This window comes from Lepidochelys olivacea (genome assembly GCF_965140295.1).
Source record: "Lepidochelys olivacea isolate rLepOli2 genome assembly, chromosome: 1".
In the NCBI taxonomy this organism is placed as follows: domain Eukaryota; kingdom Metazoa; phylum Chordata; order Testudines; family Cheloniidae; genus Lepidochelys; species Lepidochelys olivacea.
The window spans coordinates 218,698,007-218,720,703 of record NC_140411.1 but is presented as its reverse complement, the minus strand read 5'-3'; the positions used below and the strand labels follow the sequence as shown (position 1 = coordinate 218,720,703).

The 22,697-nt window shown below is 48.3% G+C and overlaps 1 protein-coding gene across 2 annotated transcripts in view; it reads right to left on the bottom strand.

Annotated features, from left to right (window-relative positions):
• MFAP5 (microfibril associated protein 5) overlaps positions 1-22,697 on the bottom strand; it is a 44,355-nt gene that overhangs the window by 5,331 nt on the left and 16,327 nt on the right. For both annotated transcript variants that reach the window (XM_084637196.1, XM_084637195.1), the window contains exons 2-9: positions 12,911-13,037; positions 12,369-12,431; positions 8,888-8,935; positions 4,097-4,132; positions 3,874-3,912; positions 3,467-3,502; positions 2,602-2,689; positions 2,065-2,138 (exon numbers count right to left, since the gene is read on the bottom strand). In XM_084637196.1, coding sequence (XP_084493322.1) covers positions 2,065-2,138; positions 2,602-2,689; positions 3,467-3,502; positions 3,874-3,912; positions 4,097-4,132; positions 8,888-8,935; positions 12,369-12,429 — 382 coding nt within the window. In that variant the 5' untranslated portion in view covers positions 12,430-12,431; positions 12,911-13,037. The remainder of the gene's footprint in view (positions 1-2,064; positions 2,139-2,601; positions 2,690-3,466; positions 3,503-3,873; positions 3,913-4,096; positions 4,133-8,887; positions 8,936-12,368; positions 12,432-12,910; positions 13,038-22,697) is intronic.

Here is a 22,697-nt window from a genome sequence, read left to right as displayed (position 1 = left end):
TCCTGTAAATTTGCCCAAATAAGCTATACTAGCATAAGTACTTGTATACCACTATAACTGCATCCACACTAGAAGGGTGGGATGGCCTTTTGAAACTGGCATGGTTAAATTGGTACAAACACTGTGTGCATACAGGTTTTAGTCAAATCGGCAACTGGATGGGAGAATAGAAAGCGGGAATGGGAGAATCACTTTTCTGGTTAAAAGAAAAGGAGGACTTGTGGCACCTTAGAGACTAACCAATTTATCTGAGCATAAGCTTTCGTGAGCTACAGCTCACTTCATCGGATGCATTCAGTGGAAAATACAGTGGGGAGATTTATATACATAGAGAACATGAAACAATGGGTGTTACCATACACACTGAGACAGTTTCATGTTCTCTATGTATATAAATCTCCCCACTGTATTTTCCACTGAATGCATCCGATGAAGTGAGCTGTAGCTCACGAAAGCTTATGCTCAAATAAATTGGTTAGTCTCTAAGGTGCCACAAGTCCTCCTTTTCTTTTTACGAATACAGACTAACACGGCTGCTACTCTGAAACTTTTCTGGTTATAACTCACACTTCAGGTTTCTCTGTATGTCAAATTGCTGCTCAAGCCAAGGTGTGACTCTAGTAATATGCTAACCCACAATCTGGGACTTTAACTAAGCTTCTGCAGTGTACACACAGGCCATTACTGCACAGCTAGCTGGGGCACTGTAGATTCACACCCTGGACTGCCATGCAGTAACTTGCCATGTAGGCAAGCCCTGAGGATCAAATCCAGACCTGCTGTAACTTGATGCAATGACACTGTCTTTTGTGGAGTTGCACCCTTTTACACCAGGGCTACCCCTGTCCCTTTAACATTAATTTAGACACCATATTATTGGCTGTGAATGCTAGCATAATTACACCCTGCATGCATGAAGTGCAGTTTATACATTTATACATTGCAGCTCATGTGTGTAAACAGCAGAATTAGGCCTGTCACAAGGATGGGAACCAGCCTCATCTCTGCCAGACTTAGCCCACCTCTGCAGGAGGAGGAAATGAATACAAGGGTCATAGGATGGGGAGCATGGGAGTGAAAACAAGGCCAGCTAGGGGATATAAGGGCAGCCTGAGTTCAGTCAGAAAAGAGACTCCAGGAAGAGCAAATCTGGGAGTGACTGCTGCAATAAAGAGCTGAACAGCTAGAAAAGGTCCATGGAGAAGGCCTAGGCTGTGTAGCTCTACACATCTGCTTGGTGGGTCTGGGAGGGAGACCTGCAGGGAACAGGAACCTGCTAGAGGAAAGCCTCAGCAGTGACAAGACTAAGAAACCTGGATGAACAACTTATGGTGTTTTGAACTTTAATAAACCAGACTCTCAAAAGGGAAGGGTTAGTGAGACTCTCAGTGTGAAGTCTGATTAACTAAGGAAGATGACCAGCTGTAGTCAGGGCCCAGGGAAGAGACACCCAGGGCAGTTTGACAGGCAGCAGGAATCTTGGAAGCTGGCTACTATGAAGCAGATTCTGGAAGCAGGGACAAGGAGAGGAAAGAGTCTGCTAATAATGTTTCTGGTGTGGAGAAGTGGGACACACCAGGAAGGTCTGCTCTGGTAAGAGCTGTGACTTTGGGGAAATGGGCTATGTTCACAGGAAAGACTGTGTCCACGGTTGTGGGAGAGCCTGGAGGATACAGGGAAATATCTCCCCCAAATAGAGAGGTAAAAGGGAAGAGGTTGCATCAGGTTCCATTTTGTAGACTGCACAGTGTAGGTTACAGGGCCACTGTAGTAGGGATGGGTGTGGGTTCCCCCATGATACCACCTTATAAGGTGGTACAGCCACCCCTGTCACTAAGAAGGGAGTGAGGGGAGCCTAGGAGGGTTGGAAGTTGAGCCCCAACCTCTTTAAAGGCCAGCCCACCTTGTGCCACTGCCCCATCAACCACTAGTTCCCCCAGAGAGAAATGTCACTTGACAGGCACTGTAGTTTCTTATAAAGGAAAGCACACCTGGACAAGACTGCTCCCCTTCCCCACAGAGCTCTGCTCTGCTGCTCCTCCGCCCAGCCCAGCTGTCACTCACCTTGCATGAATTCATCCTCCTTGCAGATCACACGAGAGCACACCTCCTTGTTTATTATGTACATGCGACGCACACTGAGGGGGTGAGTGGCCACCAGAATCATGTCAAGGATGGGAGAGAAACAGAGAGAGACTGAGATTCATGAGAACAAAAAGTGATATAGGTAATAATCCTTCAAACAAGGAGGCAAATCCTGAGTTCCAGTCAGCCCCTACTAAGGGAAAACCCCTATTGATGTCAACAAGGCATTTTGCCTGTGTAGAGACTTCAAGATTTCGCCCAATACATAAATAATAATTAATAGCTCACAGAACATTTTACAACTTCAAAGAGTTACAAATATATTCAGTATTACACTGCATTAGATAAGAACCTCAAGTACACTCTTAGGGTTCACTTCACGCACTTTCCTTCCCTTGTAGGGACTAGAACTAGGGATAGAACCCCTGTGTCTCCATAGAGAGCACACTTTCTGAGCTGGATGTGCTCTTTGTGATAGTGACTTGGTTTTTCTCCCGGGGATTGCAGGCTTCTTACCTGGTAACACACAGGTAACTGATACACTGTTTCACAGGTTTGTGGACGGAGTACAGGCGTGTGCAAGGGAACTGCTCCTCACGGCATTCTGGGAAACACACACAGGTGAAAATGAATGACAATGGTGGTTGTGATGTGGACACAAGTTCACTAGGCACTGGACGGCAAGCCTCAATTCATTTTACAAAAGCCTCCAAACTGGATTGGATCTACTGCTCAAGAGATTAAAGGCTCCATACCCCATTTCATGAAATTCTTGAGGTGCTGGGACTGTTTAGAGAAGAGAGGCCAAGAAAAAGGTGTCATACTAAATAATAAATGGTCTAGAAGATGAGGATAAAGCATTTCTATTCCCCTTAGCTCATAATTCAAAAACAAGAGAACATTCAGTACGGTATACAATTAACCTGTGGAACTTACTAACACAATATTACTCAGAGTTTAGAATAATTCTGAATGGACATTTATGCAAATAATATCATCTGCAGCCATATTATTTAAGATACAGATTTATAAAGGATATAAAACCTCATGCTGCACATTAGAACTCAGCCACATTTCTTGTGGGGTCAGGAAGAAACTTCCCCTGTGGGCAGATTATTCCATAACTGTCCAGCATGGGGTTACTTGAATATAAGAATACCCATACTGGGTCAGACCAATGGTCCATCTAATCCAGTATTCTGTCTTCTGACAGTGACCAGTACTTGCACCTCCCTCTGAAGCATCTAGTACTGCCCAAATGAATCTGGTCAGGTCCGGTCTGATCCAATCTGGCTATTTTTATGTTCCCACTGGATAGGAAATGATGCCCTAAAGGTGACAGCTCCATGTCCCCTACTTTGAATCTCAAAACTCAACATACCTGGTATCTCTGTTGTGTTTACACTGGCAGTCGGAACTAGAAAACAAAGGATTTGTGAATTTTGGATTATTTGCTATTTTCTAAAATAGACAGTGAAAAACAGGGGCCCTTAAGTGTAAAGGAGGGAGCACGGGGAATGTCTTACCCAAGGGACAGCAGCTCCTTTAACAAAACAGTATCCTTTGCCCCACTAATGCCCTGTGGTATGGGCACTGGTACCCCCAGAGGTGGGGCAAAAGGGAGCTCACATTCCTTCTAATAGTGCAGTTCCTCTCCACCCTTGATCAAACCTTGCCTTGGGGTGTCAGCCTTAGGTACCGACCCAGAGACAGGCCAGAAGGGAGATCAGGTTAATGTCTCCTTCACAAGAGAGACATCATTTATATTAATAAAGCAGTTGTACGCACCTTGTTCATCTGCTACTATGCCCTCAGTATCAGGCAGACCTGTTGACAAAAAACAAGTGTGTAAAGGAAGTGGAATTTCTGGAGAGTTACAGCTGGAGTTAGGGGCAATGGAGAAAGTTGGACTCTGCGTGTGAGGTGAAGGGGATCTCTAGTGGTGATACAGCTGGGAGTAGGGAAAGGAAGGCCCCGAGTGGTCCCACTATTGTCGGAAGAATGAACTTACCAAAGTCATCAGTGACAGGTTCTATGTCAGGCACAACTGGAAAAAAGAGAGAATTATCTGAAAGATCCTGCTTTGAGTTTTTGGTCCTCCCACCCCAGCTTTGCCAATGCTCCTCAGTCCTGCCCTACAGCCCCCCTGCTATTCCAGTGCTGGGCTCCCCACCCCGCTCTGCCAATGCCCCTCAGTCCTGCCCTGCAGCCCCCCTGCTATTCCAGTGCTGGGCTCCCCACACAGCTCTGCCAGTGCCCCTCAGTCCTGCCCTGCAGCCCCCCTGCTATTCCAGCCCTGGGCACCCCATACAGCTCTGCCAATGCCCCTCAGTCCTGCCCTGCAGCCCCCCTGCTATTCCAGCCCTTAAGTCTCTCTGTATGCTGATTTTTGTAATGATGAGCCCCAAAAAGGACTAAGTTTAGCCCCAGTAAAAGTCCTTCCAGTTGTGCCCTTAAGTCCCATTTGAACCTGACTCACTGATGGCAAAAAGCTGAAGCCTGCATTCCCCTTCTGACCTGCATCACCACTAATTCACATGCAACATAGACCCTCTATCTATCCGATGTTCTCTCTGTGGCTGTGTCTACACTACGAGTTAGGGGTACAATTCCCAGCTGGCATGCACGTAGCCCTTCTGAGGATGTGTCCAGGGGTTTCGGGTAGGTTTGTACTTGGCATGGCGAAGCTGTGCGGCCCCTGCCCATGCTACCATGCCTATGCTACTATTTGCACTAGCTCTCATCAAGCTCATGCAAGTACGTGTACACAAGCTGGTGATCACACTCCTGGCCTGTAGTGTAGACATAGCCTGATTCTCAATCTTTCTCCACAAAAACAACAAGGAGTCCGATGGCACATTGAAGACTAACAGATTTATTTGGGCATAAGGTTTCGCAGGTAAAAAACCCACTTCTTCAGATAATATAATATAGTGTATAAGATTTGTATATTGTATAGTGTATAATAATGCCTGCATCTGTAATTTTCACTCCATGCATCTGAAGAAGTGGGTTTTTTACCCACGAAAGCTTATGCTCAAATAAATCTGTTAGTCTTTAAGGTGCCATCAGACTCCTTGTTGTTTTTGTAGATACAGACTCACACGGCTGCCCCCTGATACTTGACACCATGCAAGGCACTAATCTTTCTCCAGCATTTCTAAAGCATTCTTTGCCATGCTATCTAGGTGGTGTGAGCAGTGCTTAATTTGTAATGAAAGAGGCACTGGGTCTCAAGCAATTTTTTTTATTTTCATAACTGACATGGCAAGCCCAGGGGTGCCGAGACTATGAACTGCCATGCCTAGAGGTACCAGGGCTCAGCCCTGGTACAAATTAAGCCCTGGGTGTGAGGGGATAATCAGAAACAGTGAGATCCTTCTAGAAGAGACCATCAGTCTCCAGCCTGCTCTTCATTATATTATTATATAATTATTATTTATTCCAGCTGTGGGCTTTTCACTATGAATGTGCTGTAGCTTTTCTTCTGTTCCAGTACCTTGGGAAATGCTGCAGGGGGAGAGGTGGGTACTTCAGTGAGGCCCCAAGATGATCAGGGAGGGACTCTTCTTTGAATAGGCATTCCAGAGCCTGGGGCCTGCTCTCAAGGCTTTTCCTCTGGCTCTTATGAAGGTTTACACTTGGGCTTCGTTAACCATAGTGGGCCAGATGATTCTAGCTGCCATGATGAGCCCCTAAGATAGCGTGAGCCTATCCAGTAAATATACACACAGCACCTCTCCCCATCTCTATCCACCCCCTCCTGGGACTTGGGACTCTCACTGGTAAGCCTTGGATCTCATAGCAGTGTGTTTTGCATGCAAAAACTGAATTATTACTAATCTTGCTCTGACCACTCATCTTGGGAGAGAGGCATCCATATATCCCCTATCCTGGGCACTGATTTTTCTGCCTCCGTTGGCCTGGGATTGGCTAGAGACCACATCAGGGGGATATTCCTATAAGAATTAATAATATGTCCATCTCTGTTTACTTCTTTTCCCTTCACCCCCCTTTCAGCCTGCTTATTACTAGCCCTCCTCATTTTCCACATATCTGTCCCGTGGAGTACTCTAAAAGGGCCACTAGCTGTCAGCAAACATGCATGTAATTTGAGTCACAGTGCTGCCCAGATGTGTCAGTGAACCTCTCCAAATCCTCTGCTGTTTCACAGGAAGTCTCTTCCTCCCTGCAACCACCCCAGGAAGTTCAGCTCAGAGCCTGAGCTTCACATTTCACTGCTTCTTAAAATGCACCCATCCCCAGAGTATAAAGGTGCCCTGTGTACACAGGCTAGTTCAAGTATAAAACAGCCATTTCCTATAGACCAGGACACCTCCACCCCAAATTAACCTACCTGTGAGGAGTGCAGAGAGAACCCCAACAACAGCAGGGAACTCCAGGGTTGTATTGTAAAGGACATTGTAAAGGCACAGATGGGTCATCAACAAACCCCAGATCTAAACCCCTACTGAACTCTGGATCCAGATCCCAACTTCTCAGCTCTGGCCCATCTTGGGTGGCCAGACTGGAGAGAGAGATGTCGGAGGTTGAGGAGCTGCCCTGCCCCTCATTCCTGCAGCACTCACCTTTGGGATGGACAGCTAGGGAATTCCGGGTGAACAGGGTGGAACCTAGCCCATACTGCAGAGAGGTGTAAAGCTGGGCAAGTGGAGTGTGGGTATAATGTGCTCCCAATCCTGTGCCCTACGCAGACGTTTGGTGGCCACATTCTGCAAGAGTCACAGCTTCCAAGAAGCCTTTGAGAGTAGAATGTGTTGCAGGAGTGTAGCTGTGAGGTGACTAAGGGATGGCCGGCTAAGGCAAAGTCTGCCTCTGAGAGGAGAGGAGAGGAGAGGGCATAGTCATGTGGCACTTTATGTTTTCAAAGCACTATACAAACATTAACTCATTTATCCTCTCACCTCTCCTTGGAGGTAGGTAACTATCATAATCCCACTTTAGAGATGGGAAAACTGAGGCACAGAGAGATCATGTGACTTGCCCAAAAGTACACAATGAGTCAGTGGTAAAGCCAGGAATTGAATCCAGGTCTCCTGACATATAGTCCACTGTTCTCACCACTAGACCATGCTCTCCTTATATACCAAATGTTCCACACTTGGGTACCATTGAGATAGCAGTAAGGTTCCTCTAACTTCCCACTGTTAGAGAGTGACTCAGTGTTAAGTTGTCAGATCCCAGGATCCTCCTTGTCTCACAATCCTTTGCTATAAAGCATCAATTCACAAACAATCCCTGAGCACACAAAGAAATACATGCACTCAGAACCATAATAAATAATGAATTATTGAAGAACTCTAAAGTGCTTTGCAGATTGGTACATACAGAGCTTTTTTACTCAGCACTGAAACACAGCCATATCTCTGGTTCTTCCCTGCCTCTTGTCCTGCACATCCATGCCATGTCCATATCTTGGCGTTTCTTCCTCCATAACATCTTACGATCTAGTCTTTTCCCTCTGTCCACACAGCTAAAGTTCTCATCCAGGGCCTCATCTTCTCCCATCTTGATTTCTGCAATCTCTGGATCCCTGATATCCATACCAGCCCTCTCCAGTCCATTCATCCCAGCTGCAAAGAGCTTTGCTTGTCACTCTCACTACATCAGTCCCCTCTTCAGACCCCTCTACAGGCTCCTCCTTTTCCATCACATCAGGTTCACGTCCTCACCTTTAAAGGTCCTTCAGAATTCTACCTTCCCCTATTCATGTGGCTTTGTCTCTTACTGCATTGCCTCACCTTACTTTGCCAGTGATGCCAACCTCAACCACCCATTTTAGGTGCTTCTCCCACAGACATTTTTGAGCTTTCTTCCAGGGTACTCCCTCCGCAGGGAATGCCCTTGCCTAGCTATTCCATAAAGCCATGACCCTGTTCTCCTTCAAATTCCTCCTCGAGATCCACTTTTATCATGATGCTTACAGTAAATTGCTAAATAGTAGTGACTGGGCAGAGAGTCCATGGGGATTCCTGAGATTAATTTGTTTGTATCTCTGTGTGTGTATATACACACACACACACATATATCTACACACATCCTAATATCAAATCAGTGACTGAAAACCTGCTAATTTGTAACCACTATCACTGTTATCCTTGTCCCTTGTCTTGGCTTAAATTATATTGAAAGTTCTTTGGGACAGTGACTGTCTCTTACTATGTGTGTGGGAATACACCTTATGCAATGAGATATCGATCCCGAATGGGGTCTTTGAGTGCTACCATAATACAAATGATTAATGCGTTACCTAGGGAGGTGGTAGAATCTCCTTCCTTAGAGGTTTTTAAGGTCAGGCTTGACAAAGCCCTGGCTGGGATGATTTAACTGGGAATTGGTCCTGCTTCGAGCAGGGGGTTGGACTAGATGACCTTCTGGGGTCCCTTCCAACCCTGATATTCTATGATTCTAATAACAACCACCATTTCTGGGGCAGAACATGACAGCTGTTTAACATTGCATAACTGCACTACACAACAGCTGAGGCCAGGAAGTGAAGAACTGAATAGCAGTGAGATAGAATATGATTATCCAGGACGTCAGGACCAACACACCTATCCCTGCACAAAGTACCATCAGATTTTTAACAGCCTTGAGTGATTGGTGTGCCTATTTTAGGCTACATACAAAGGAGAACACCTCCAAAATCTTAATACCCCCAGCACCATACTGGGGCATTGGGATTAGCACTTCTTACTGATTAACCAGTACCTTGGTTTTCTTTCAGGCCATGCGCATGTGCGCGCACAAACACACACACACAGCAGACAGCAAGACTTACTTGTTGGGGTTGAGATTACTTGACAGTTGACCATAGGTAGAAACCAGTCTGCAAAATAAGGTAGGAAAGGGGAGAGTGGGGAAAAGACAGAAGGGGGATTTCCATAAACTGGAGTCGATATAATTATAATTAATAATAAGACTGCCATGAACTAGCTAATGTATGTAGAGGATACCACTGCCCTCCACGGGATGGAATGAGAACTGCTCAACTCTAGTCTTAGGATCTATACTGCTAATAGATAAAGGAGATTGCCCTTTAGTTTAAGAAGTGTCAGAGCAAGAGCCCTACCATACATTTCGGAGTGGGCACAAGAGTAACAGCTGTGGAGGTGTAAGGGGCCACAGATTTGTTCCCAGACTTTGCATTTCCGCAGCACCTTTTGCAGACCTTGTTGCATTTTACAAACATTAGCAAATTAAGCTTCACAATCTCCCTCTGAGGTAGGTTGAGTATCACGCTCCCTATTGTATAGGAGAGGGAACTGAGGCACTAGGCGAGGAAGTGACTTACCTGAGGTCACAGAGCCAATCATTGGCACAGTAAGGAACAGAAGGCAGGTCTCCTGGTGCCCAGTCAACAGCTGTAACCACCAGACTATCTTTCCCCTCTGTTATGGAGCACCACACATTCCCTGACAATAGGCTAGAAGATCATATTATAAGGTGAGAAAAAGGGATAGGCAGAGAGCAATGGATGCCACCTGTGCACTCAGTGTAACAGAGGAGGAATAGAAACTGAGATACACCGTTCACTTTCAAAATGCCAGTGGCAAGAGAGCTGCTTCTTTAGGCAGCTCGAAACAGGTAAAAGTTTTCTGCTAAACAAGGGAGGAGGAAAACATCTGCATAACTGGGGGGAGGGGGGAGAACTGGTAGGAAAAGGCTGGTGATACAGGGTAGTGCAGAACAAATTAGAACTAGGACAGATGTAGGAATGATCCACTGTATAGTATACCCCACTGGCCCTGTCAAACTGTGCCCTATACACTATGCCCTTGAGCTTTCTACCCTCATTCCATCAGAGTTACCACTGAAGTTACTGGGAGCTTTGTGTGAGTAAGGACTACAGGACTGGGGATTGAAAGCCCTATTTATCTCTTACTTCAGTAATAGTTACTTGTATCCTGCAGAGGGAGAATTGGGCCCGTGGGCATAATCCTACTCTGCCGCATTTCAAGAGTTTTCTCAGGACCCTCTGTGTCCTGTCCCAGTGGAGTCCCCAGCAATGACTGTGCAGCTGGCCACCTTCACTGGCCATTGATCCAGGAAGTGCCAGGTATTACACACATCACCCAGGTACAATAACCCACTGCTTCTCAAAGCTGTTCCTACTCTGGCCCATCTCTTAATGGTAACATGCAAAGTGGGGGGAAATGGGCTTGTGCCCCTTTTTCTCTCTTTGTGATGCAGAAGGAAAGTCTGACATGCTGAACATTTTATAAAGTCTGCTTATTTTCTACATTAGAAATTCACTTCTTGTCTAGCCTTTCCTCTCCAGAAGACTAAGGACAACTAGAAAATTGGTCTGATTATAAAATCTAAGCATTATAAAATCCAAGAGGGAGAGGGATTTCTTTTAGGCTGTTTAATTTGTTTGCTTGTATTAACACCTACTTAATTCAAACTCGTGACAAACACTTAGGAGGAAAGCACTCATTGTTAAAGATGTGGCACCCTCCCCCCTTACTTAGGAGGGTGAAAAAGCCGCACTCCAGTTATCTAAATCTCCAACTAACCTTCAACAAAACAAAATGACCAACCTGGACATTCCTGATATTTCTAAGGGCCTGTCTACACTTGAAATGCTCCAGTGGCACTTGCTGTATTGGTGCTGCTGTAGCACTTCAGTGTAAACGCTACCTAACTGGACAGGAGAGGTTATCTCACTGGCATTGGTTATGCACCTCTCTCAGAGGCAGTGGCTAGGTCAGTGGAAGAATTCCGTCAACCTACTGCTGTCTACAACCGGGGTTGGGTCAGCTTAACTACACCACTCGGGGTGTGGATTTTTCACCCCTCTGAGCAATGTAGCTAGGTCAACCTAACTTCTTAGCGTCGACCTGGCCTGGGGTAAAAAACAAGGAGGAGAAAACCCTTTCAAGCCTTGTTTGTGCATCAGAAAAACACCAAAAAGGACACAACCTCTTTTTCTTTTTACTTTGTAGGTCACCTTTAAGATCAAGATTGTGCCAGGGCTGCCTCTCCTCCCTGCTCTGTGAGTCACCAGCTCACATTTGCTCTGTGATAGCTAAAGTACTTGCTTATGGGAAAAAGTACTATTAGGAACAGAAACATGCCAGATCCAAACAGCTACTGAATAATGGGGATGTCCCTCTCTGGATCCAAACATTTCAACACAGGCTGATCTCTAATGATGGGAGAATGGAATAAACTTGCTTTAATGTGAAGGGTGCAACTGTCAGGCTATATCCCCTATTCGATACCTATCCCCTGGTTCTCTCTCTCCTTGGGTAGAGCACTCGCTATCCATTAAGATGGAATCATTCCTCATTCTCTTCTCCACTCTCTCCAGCTTACTCTTCAGTTTTGTGCTGCCTTCTCCAATTTTGGTGTCATCTGCAAATTTAATCCCACTTGAATTTATGACAAAGAAACTCAGAGCACAGACAGACATGAAGCAGCAGGTGGAGAGAAGCTTGGAATCCTGAGCTTAATTGGTCAGAAAAGCCTCTGGAAAGCCAGTGAGGCCAGGAATGGGGAACAACCAGCAGAAAGCATCCGTGCTTGAAGACTGATAGATGTTTTTCACCACTGTGACGGAACAAGTTCCATGGACCAGCTGGACATGCTCTGCATACCCGATCTGAGACGCTGCCCCAGGCAGTGTCTGGGAGACCAGGGTTCCAACAATCTGCTGCCCCCCATCATATCCAGCTGAGAATACATTGTGCTCCCCACTGAGCACATACGACAGCTACACCTTTTCCTAACCGTTGGTCCTAAGCCACCTCTCACATACATCTATGTCACGCCTGTGTAACTCATTGACTGCAAGGAGCCCCTCTTGATTTACACCAGTGTGAGAGGAGGATCATAATATTTAGAGGAGCTGTTCACTGACTCCTCCATCTCTGTCTGGCCACTCCAACCTGTTTCCGTTCATCCCACCAACCAGGCAGAACCAAGCAAAATGGCAACTATGGTTGGTAGGGGAACAATCTGCATACATGCATTTCCCCTCTGCTCAGACTCCCTGAACCTCTCTCTGCTCCTATCCATGCTACTTAGGAGAAGGAGAATATATGGGCACTGATCACTGCTTCTCAAACTTCCCTCCAGCATTCTCTCCATCCTCTCCTGCACTCTCTCTCCCCTTTTTCTTCCCCTGTCACTCTCCATCTGTGTGTGTGTGTGTGTCCTTCCCGTCTTGTCACTGAACAGTGGTCTCTGTGTGAGCCTCCACGTGGCAAAGAAAGGGGAGAGAGCCCTGATGTGGCTTCCATGGGGCGGTGACTCACCAGCTGGGAGGACAGAGAGGGCTATGATGCACAGCAGTGCACGGGCTCCAAAAGTCATCATTCCTACAAAGCGAAAGAGAGAGGGGTCAGATGAGAGTCTGGCACAAACGGCACCAGGAACAGGGAGACCTTCCCCCTGCAGGCCAGACACTGTCCTCACCCACTGACTGCAAATCCCTCTCCCAGACACACTCCTTCTCCTCATCCTCTCTCCCTCCATCTATCTCCCTCCTGCTCTGTCACTGCCATTCTCCAGCTCCTTTCCCAGACATTTTGGATTGGAGATAGCATCCTGTCTGCCTTCTTTCTTTCTCCTTCCACCTCCCCTCTCATTTCATTTTCTCTCTCCCTCCATTCGTTCTCTCTCCCCATCCATCCACCCCAAATATTCATCCCCCTCCCTCTCTTTTTCTCACCCATTTGCTCATGTTATTGCCTGGAACCCTTAGAAAAGTTTCCCATCATTATCTCCCTCCTCCCCCTTCTCTCAGGAACTTATTCTTTGGGGTGTTGGGGAAAGGGATAGAGTCTCCTTCACTCACTGTTGTCCACGATCTCCACTCTCTTCGGCTGCAGACGCTGTCTCTTCCCCCTTTGGCTGGTCCTCTACTTTGGCTGGAGTGTGAGGCACACACAGCCACTCCCAGAAAACGTTCCACTTTTGGTCGTCTTCAAAATACGATTTTAGAAGAAAACAGAGAGAAGTAGCAGGATTTGGTGGTATAATGCGGATGGAATGAGAGGAGGGGGGGGGGTGAGGAGAAACAGCCCACACCCTCATTCCAATTTATTATGATCCAAAGAGAGCCAGCTCCTCCCGTTCCCTCTGGATGGGCCAGTGCCAGGGATGGATTCCCAGTATCTATGTCATACACGTGTGTCCTGTTTCACTCTGCCATCCAGTGCAGAAACCCTCTCTCCCTCCCACCTTCTCTCTCCTAGGTCTCCCCCCTTCTCTTTCACTCCCTCCTCTCTCACACTTTTTCCCCCGTCACTCAGCCATTTGCTCTTACCCCATTGCTTTAGGTTATGGCTACACTTTAAGCTCTCTAATGCAGGCGTTCTCAAACTTCATTGTACTGTGACCCCTTTCTGACAACAAAAATTATGACACGACCCCAGGACGGGGGACCGAAGCCTGAGATCTGATGGCCTGGGTGGGGGGACCGAAGCCTGAGATCAGCTCACGATCCGCCGGCCTGGGCAGGGAGCCAAAGATGAAGCCTGAGCCCCACTGCCCCAGGCTTGGGGGGGCCAAAGCTGACTCCCAAGGGTTTCAGCCCTGGGTGCGAGGGCTGAAGCCCAAGCCATGGCACCCGGGGCTGAAGCCCTTGAGCTTCAACCCTGGGCACTGGGGCTCAGACTTTGGCTTCAGCCCCAGGCCCCAGCAAGTCTAACACCAGCCCTGGTGACTCCATTAAAATGGGAGCATGACCCACTTTGGGGTCCTGACCTACAGTTTGAGAACCGCTGCTCTAATGTAACCGCTCTAAGCCGACAAGAAAGAGCTCCCCCATCAGCTTAAACTACTCCAGCCCTGCAAGTGGAGGTAGCTATGTTGGCGGGAGAAGCTCTCCTGCAGACGTAGCACTGTCTTACACCAATCCTTAGGTCGGTGTAACTTACGTTGCTTAAGGGGGTGGCTTTTTCACACCCCCAAACGACATAAATTATATCGCAGTAAGTGTAAACATAGCCTTAGTCCCTTTCTCCCCCACCCTATCTTCCTGCTATTCTCTCATGCATTGAAGCACTGCCAAGACTCACCTGGATTTCCCTAACAACTGTTTAACTTTTATTAAAACTCCAGAGCTTAGAAATCGTAAGAGTCATTCTCCCTATGCTAAAGGAATGCACGCTTCTCACTACCTGTCCATAAACTGCTCTGCTCTGTCACCGGACAAATTAATGAAAAAGCACGGGTGTGGCTGCAACACCGTACCTGCTGTTATCTGCTCCCAGGCACTCCTAGGTAACAGGAAGCACCAGGGCCCTGGGTTATAATTCGACCACCTGCCAAATTCTCAGAGTTGATTTACTAGTGTCGAACAAATCCCTGTAGAAAGCATATTGTTTCTCTCTCTCTCTCTCCATTTTCCTGTTACTCTCTCTCTCTCTCTCTCTCTCTCTCTCTGTCACTCTCAGAGGATTGTTGGAGCGAGGCTGAGAGTGGCAGTGGCGGATTAGCCACTGGACCGATGGGGCCCTGGCCAATTGGGAGGCCCTGGAAAAAAATCTGCCACCGGGTGGTGGAAGCCCGGAAGCCCTGGCAGAGATGCTTGGCGGGTGGAGCAGGGGAAGCCCCAACACCTCAACCCAGGTAGCAGCACTGGGAGGGGCAGAGGGAAGCCTCCATTCCCTGACCCTATTCCTGGCATAAGCGCCAGGAGGCATGGGGGAAGCCCCTACGGCCTGACCCCAGCTGCGGCCCTGGGACTGGAGGCACTCTTGCTTCCTGCCACGGCCTCAGGGCTGGGGGAGCTGTCACTTCCTGCTGCGGCCCTGGGGCCTTGGCACGGGAAACAGAGCTTCTCAGGTCTAGGATGGGCAGAAAGGAGCAAATGGATTGCCAGCCACAGTGTGTGTTTAAGGGGGAGTGTGTGGAACAGGGAGGGGGCCTCAGGTGGAAGGAGCGGAACAGGGTGAGGCCATGGGCGGGGCTGCAGGTGGAAGGGGTGGAATGGGGGTGGGACCGCAGGCAGAAGGGCTGGGGAGGGGCCCCTCCACTTGTTCTGGCCCAGGCCCCACAAAACCTTAATCCGCCTCTGGAGAGTGGGTGTGCTTTGCTGTTCTTTCTGCTTGGGATATGGAGCTTTGGTTTTTGTGTTTTAGTTTTGGAGTTTGGGATTTAATTTCAGGACTTCGTTTGTTTTAGTAGGCTTTTGTCTGCTCTCTGGACTGGGGGGACAGAGACCTCAGTTTGTTGCAGATTCTGAGGGTTTAACGCAGAGGTGGGCAAACTACGGCCCACGGGACCGTCCTGCCTGGCCCTTGAGCTCCTGGTTGGGGAGGCTAGCCCACAGCCCCTTCCCTACTGTCCCCCCTCCCCTGCAGCCTAAGCTTGCCCTGCAGACAGCGCGGCTGGCTCCGTCCGGGCAGCAGCGTGTGAGCTGCATGGTAAGGGGGGCAGGGGGTTAAATAAGGGGTAGGGGGTCCCGAGGGATGGTCAGGGCACAGGGATTGGGGGGTGGGGGTTGGATGGGTCGGAAGTTCTGAGGGGGGCAGTCAGGGGGCGGAAAGTGGGAGAGGGTGAATAGGGGGAAGGGCCAGGCTATTTAGGGGGAGGCACAGCCTTCTCTACCTGGCCCTCCATGCAGTTTCGCACCCCAAAATGTGGCTCTCGGGCCAAAAAGTATGCCCACCCCTGGTTTAACACATGGCCCTGGGTTGTGGATTTTGCCTCCAGTCTCTGCCTCTGGGGGGGAATGTGTTCTAGCTGTGGGGAAGGTGATTGGGTTTAAAAATGTGATGTACACCTTCCACATGAGTAAGGGGGTTGTTGTGTTTGTTGTCCCGCTTAGCCTTGTTGAGCAGGTGGTTGTGGAGGGGATTGTTGTGCGAGGTGTTTTTGTTCCTGTTTTGCTGCTCCCAACACCTGCTGTTAAAGTCACTGTCTCTAATGTTCCTCCTTTTTTAGGAAATAAGCAGTTGGCTAGAGACCTGGCTAGTTATGGTAAGATCACTCGCCCTATCAGGAGAATTAATTTGGGCTGAAAAGCCCCAGAGGTTCGGCATGTCTTGTGCTTTCATAGGCAGGTAAAAGAGCAAACTATCCCACTGCGTAGAATAGATAGGACGTATGGCAAGAGACCACCCTGGTTTAACCAGCAGATCTTCAATGATCTGAAACTCAAAAAAGAGTCCTACAAAAAGTGGAAACTAGGTCAAATTACATAGGATGAATATAAAAAAACCCACAAGCATGTAGGGACAAAATTCGAGAGGCCAAGGCACAAAAAGAGATTACATTCACTGGAGACATAAAGGGTAACAAGAAAACATTCTACAAATACATTATAAGCAAAAGGAAGACCAAGAACAGGGTCGGACTGTTGTGTATTTGCTTGTCGTGGTAATAGAATCTTGTGTTGCTATGGCAACTGAGTTAGATTATTAGGGGATAGCCCAGCCCGTTTTGGCTGGTGTTTGGTTAGTTCAGTGAGTGGCAATAAATGACTGCTTTTAAGGTTTACAGCTCTCTCTGTCTCCAGTGATTTCTTCCTAAAACTGTTGCCCCCAAGGATATAACACAGACCATTACTCAGTGAGGGGGGGAAAAACAATAACAGAAAATGTGGAAATGGCAGAAGTGCTAAATGACTTTTTTGTTTCTGTTTTCATCAACCAGTTTAGTAGCAATTGAACATCTAACTTAATGAATACCAGTGAAAATGATGTAGGATCAGAAGCCAAAATAAGGAAAGAACACATTAAAAATTACTTAGACAAGTTAGATGTCTTCTTATCGGCAGAGCCTCATGAAATATATCCTAGAATCACAGTTGCTAACTTTCACATGGTAAATAAGCACCCCGACTCACAATGAGCCAAAAATCAAGCTAATCCCATTTCAAAACAAGGCCAAAACAAGCCAATCTCTAAAAACCCCAACACTGTATGTGACTAGATCCCCCCCAGCATGCAGTCTGGGACTGTGCTGGGCCCGCTGTGCACCCCTGACTCTCTAAACCATTGCCCCGCTTGCCCCCCTTACCCCTGCTTGCCGGGAGCTGATAAAAAAAAAAAAAGAAGGAACAAGCTACAAGCCAAAAATTTGCCAACAAGAAACTCACAAGCCAATTAGGCCAAAAACAAGCTCAATTTCCATGGTGGGTTTTTTTTGCGCGCGCGCGTTTGGCATGTCTCTCTAGAATACTGAAGGAGCTGACTGAGGAGATATCAGAGCCATTAGTTATTATCTTTGAAAAGTCATGGAAGATGGGAGAGATTTCCGAGGACTTGAAAAGGGCAAATAGAGTGCTAATCTATAAAAAGGCAAATAAAGACAATCCGGGGAATTACAGACCGGTCAGTTTAACTTCAGTATCTGGAAAGATAATAGAGCAAATAATTAAGCAATCAATTTGCAGACACTTAGATGATAATAAGGTGATAAGTAACAGTCAGCGTGGATTTGTCAAGAACAAATCATGTCAAATCAATCTAACAGCTTTCTTTGACAGGGTAACAAGTCTTGTGGATGGGGGGGAAGTAGTAGATGTGGTATATCTTGACTCTAGTAAGGCTTTCGATACTGTCTTGCATGACCTTCCCATAAACAAACTAGGGAAGTACAACCTAGATGGAGCTATTATAAGGTGGGTGCTTAACTGGTTGGAAAACTGTTCCCAGAGAGTAGTTATCAGTGGTTCACAATCAAGCTAGAAGGGCATATCAAATGGGGTCTACAGGAATCAGTTCTGGGTCTGGTTCTGTTCAATAACTTCATCAATGATTTAGAAAATGGCATACAGAACAAATTTATAAAGTTTGCGGACACTACCAAGCTGGGAGGGGTTGCAAGAGCTTTGGAGGATAGGATTAAAATTCAAAATAATGTGGACAAATTGGAGAAATGGTCTGAAGTAAACAGGATGAAATTCAATAAAGACAAATGCAAAGTACTCCACTTAGGAAGGAACAATCAGTTGCACATACACAAAACGGGAAATGACTGCTTAGGAAGGAGTACTGCGGAAAACGATCTAGGGGCTACAGTGGATCACAAGCTAAATATGAGTCAACAGTTTACCACTGTTGCAAAAAAAGCAAAGATCATTCTGGGATGTTGTGGTGAGGCGGTGCCCCACCCCCAGGCCAGATTGGGCTACAGAAGGCCAGAGCAGCTGCGCAGACAGGCAGCCAATCAGAGAGGGTCTGCGGGGAGCCAATCAGGGCTGAGCAAGAGGCAGCCCATCAGGGCCAGGCTAGGCCCTATTTAAAGGCTGCCAGGGCAGAGGCAGGCAGTCTCTCCCAGACCTTCAAGGGAGAAGGTCTGTCTCCTGAGTGAAGCAGCCCAGCCCAGCCCAGCCCAGCCCAGCCCAGCCTTGGGGGAGCTGAGGAGAGATGCAGTCCAATACCTGCCAGGCTGCAGGCCCTGATAGAAGGGCCCACAAGGGGGCTGAAGGGGAAGCAGCCCAGAGAGAAGTGGACAAGGGGAGCAAAGGAGGGCAGGGAGGCTGCTGTTAGAGGGTCCCTGGGCTGGGACCCAGAGTAAAAGGTGGGCCTGGGTCCTCCCTTCCCCCTTGTACTACACCTGGCCATTAGGCATGGCCACAGCAGACTGCATCTGACCCCTGATAGAAGGGGTTACATTTTGGGGAGGTGGTTGGCCACTGCAGCTGGGGTGAAGAGAAAAGACTGCTGTTAACCACCCCACCCCGGGAAGGGGGTGAGTGTGGACTAGGGGGCACTGCTGGAGGGCAGTGTCCTGAAGAGAACACTGAGAGAAGGGAGCAAAGCGGGTCCGGGTGCTAACAGGGTGAGAGATGGACCGGATGCTGCCAGTGGAAGGCGCTCCACATGGACTGAGCTAATTCCCAGAGTTACCAACAGGAGGCACTGTGGGGGTGAGTCCCAACCCTGTCACAGCTGTATTAGCAAGAGTGTTGTAAGCAAGACACAAGAAGTAATTCTTCTGCTCTACTCTGTACTGATTAGGCCTCAACTGGAATATTGTGCTCAGTTCTGAGCACCACATTTCAGGAAAGATGTGGACAAATTGGAGAAAATCCATAGAAGAGCAACAAAAATTATTAAAGGTCTAGAAATTATGATCTATGAGGGAAGATGGAAAAATCTGGGTTTTAGTCTGGAGAAGACTGAGATAGTTTGATAGTTTTCAAGTACATAAAAGGTTGTTACAAGGAGGAGGAAGAAAAATTGTTCTCGTTAACTTCTGAGGATAGGACAAGAAGCAATGGGCTTAAATTGCAGCCAGGGAGGTTTAGGTTGGACATTAGGAAAAACTTCCTAACTGTCAGGGTAGTTAAGCACTGGAATAAATTGTCTAGGCAGGCTGTGGAATCTCCATCATTGGAGATTTTTAAGAGCAGGTCCCTTCCAGTTCTATGATTCTATGTTAAAAAATGCTTCCAAAGTTTTAAAGGTTTCCCTGAAGTATAGGATTGGGAAGTGTGACTACATATGTGTTTGTTGCCACTGAGGACATGACCTGTTTTCATTGTGGGGAGTCTGTGATTGGTTGTATAAACCCCACACCAGGGAACCAAGAGTTAACAAGCAGCTTTGGCCCAGAAGATCATGCTCAGCCGCACCTGCTGGGCATGCTCATGATGGAGGCAGAGCTCAAAGGGGGGTGACCCAGCTCAGGCAGAGCAGGGGTGCAGTCCTGTGCTCGTAGTTCCTGCAGAGAGACCACAGGAGCTCCACACCACCAGGACCAGCCCTGCTGCAGAGCCACCAAAGGTCCCTATGGAGACCAGGGCCAGGAGGCCACAACTGAAGAAGAGCCTCCAGATCACAGTCAATGAGAACACACCCCTCTTCCGTGAGTTCATAAGCCAACCCTTGTTGTGGCTTTGAAGGGGGCTGAGGATGTGGTAGGAAACGACCCAGGGACCAGGCTTGGGGAGTGAGGGGTGTCTGCACACTAGGCTGCAGATCCAACTGACCAGTCACAGGGCCCTAGGTTGCACTTGCTGAAGTAGGAGGGCCTGGGTTCCCCTACCACCAGCCTTAGACTCTCGACACTAGGCATTACCGCTGGGGATTGAACACCAAAGACCTGGACAACTGGTGGTGAACATGGGCATCGACTCAGTTCCGATAAGAGGATGGTGCACCTACCGACAAAACTGGCCCAAAAGAGACCATGGATGCAGAAAAGCTGATTAAATGGATAATAGAGAGCCAACAACAGCAGGCAGTCCAAAAACAGCAAGAACGAGGGGCAGCTACTGCAACTGATACCTGCCAGCAGCAACAGCAAGCAGCCCAGCAGCAGCAGCTGCTCAGAGAGCTGGCAGCCCAGCGGCAGGAGCAACAGCAATGCCTACGCAACGGTAGCGGAACTCCTGACGGCCCAGAGCGCATCTAATGCTGCGTTGCCAGGACACTCAGGTGATGTCCCTCCCCCTGGGCTGCTCGTCAAGCTCACGAAAATGGGTCACGAGGGTGACCCAGAAGCCTTCTTGGCTACCTTTGAGGAGCGGCCTGCTGCAGCGTGCTGGCCACAGAAACACTGGGCCATCCTCATAGCCCTGTATTTGATGGGACCTGCCCAAGTCGCCTACAGGATCCTGGACCCCATAGAGGCACTGGATTATGTTAACGTAGAAGCAGCCATTTTAGACTACATGGTTATCAACCCCGAGACATTCCACCAATGACTCAGGAAGGAAAAATACCCGCCGGGAGCGTGGTTGGGGTAGTGGCACAGTGCCTGAAAGAACAGCATTGGCGCTGGCTGTGGCTGGACACCAAGAAGCCGACTGGAGAACAAGTAGCAGAGCCTATCCTGCTGGAGCAGTTCATCCAGGTTCTCCTGGCCGGTGGGAGAGGATGGGTGAAGCGCCATCGACCAGCAACACTGGCAGAGGCTGTAACCCTAATGGAGAATTATGTGGCTGCAGCGGGTCCGGCCTCGCTGATACTTAGGACCAAGACACCTGAACTCAGGACACCGACACATAGTGGAGGCCGGGCTGGGATGGAGAGCCCAGGATTGCTGAATTGGATGCTCCACTTTAGATTGCTCCTGTCCACGGGGCCTGACCCCCGCCACCAAGGTGGAGCTGCAAGGGGACCAAGGTCCCTGGGAAGCGGAGTAAATGCCCCCTGGGAAACCCCACAACCCCAGAGGAGGGCCAGCCAGCCGCAGCTCCAAAGGGTAACTGTTTTGAGTGTGGACAGAAAGGACATTTTTAGGTAGGAATACCCCTTGGACTGCAGCTATAGCCAGACCTGGACTGCATGCATTAAGGCTTGCAGACAGCACCCAGCCAAGATGCTAATCCTAGCATGGGCCATTGGGTCTGAGGTAACAGGCCTGGTAGACTCTGGATGCGACCAAACAATTGTGCAAGAAAATTTAGTAGTCTCTCGACATGTCAAGCACTCCCATCTATCTCCAGTGCATAGACTGGGACATTTAACCCTACCCCACAATGGAAGTGCAGCTGAGGATAAGGGGCTACACCAAGACCTACTGGATAGGGCTATTGGGCACCCTGGTCTACCCCAGAATACTAAGGCAGGACTGAAAATCATAGAATCATAGAATCTTAGAATATCAGGGTTGGAAGGGACCCCAGAAGGTCATCCAGTCCAACCCCCTGCTCGAAGCAGGACCAATTCCCAGTTAAATCATCCCAGCCAGGGCTTTGTCAAGCCTGACCTTAAAAACCTCTAAGGAAGGAGATTCTACCACCTCCCTAGGTAACGCATTCCAGTGTTTCACCACCCTCTTAGTGAAAAAGTTTTTCCTAATATCCAATCTAAACCTCTCCCACTGCAACTTGAGTTGAGGAGGTTAAATGGTTGAGGAGGTCCTGAAATGGTGGAGCGGAGACCCACCCCCCCTTCCCCAAAAATGGAAATCAGCCCAATCTCAGAGGGGGTTTATGGGGCAGGGCAAAATGGAAGACCCTGGGGAAGGTCACTCCTGTCAGCCAGGAATGTCAACCCAGTTGCCTGATAGCTCAGGGGCACCCAAAGGTGTAAGTCCTATATGGCTACCTAAGAATGAAGATTTCATGCAGGAACAGACTCGGAGCTGGGCATGGGAGCAGATAGCCTTCTCTGATGGAGAAAAGCGTAAATCTCGACAACTAAAGCAGTGGCCCCACTTCAAGCTCCAGAATCAATGGCTCTACAGGGTAATGTGGGACCCCCAAATGCAGGAGACAGTGAGACAGCTCCTGGTCCCCAAAAAGTTCTGCCAGATGGTTCTCCACCCAGCACACTTGGTGCTGTGTGTGGGACACTTGGAGAGAGAAAAGATGCTGGAGAGAATTGCCCTCGGGTTCTTCTGGCTGGGGATACACAAAGAAATAGGCAATTTTTGTGCCTCATGCCCTGAATGTCAGCTGGGAGGACCCGAAGGGACACCCTGGTTCCACTCTCTGGTGGGGGTACCTTTTGAATGGGTGGACATTTAGTGGGGCCCCTTGAGAAAACCCACATTATTGATTGTGGACTATGTAACACAATACGCTGAAGCTATTCTCCCACCTTCTTCTGCAGCGTGGTGCATGGGTCACTTGCAGGTTTAAACTTGTTCAAATGGTAGATTCTCTGTAATTTGAAGTTAAGTCATGATTAAGGCTAAGATTTTGTCACATCTTTTTAGTAAAAGTCACAGGTCAC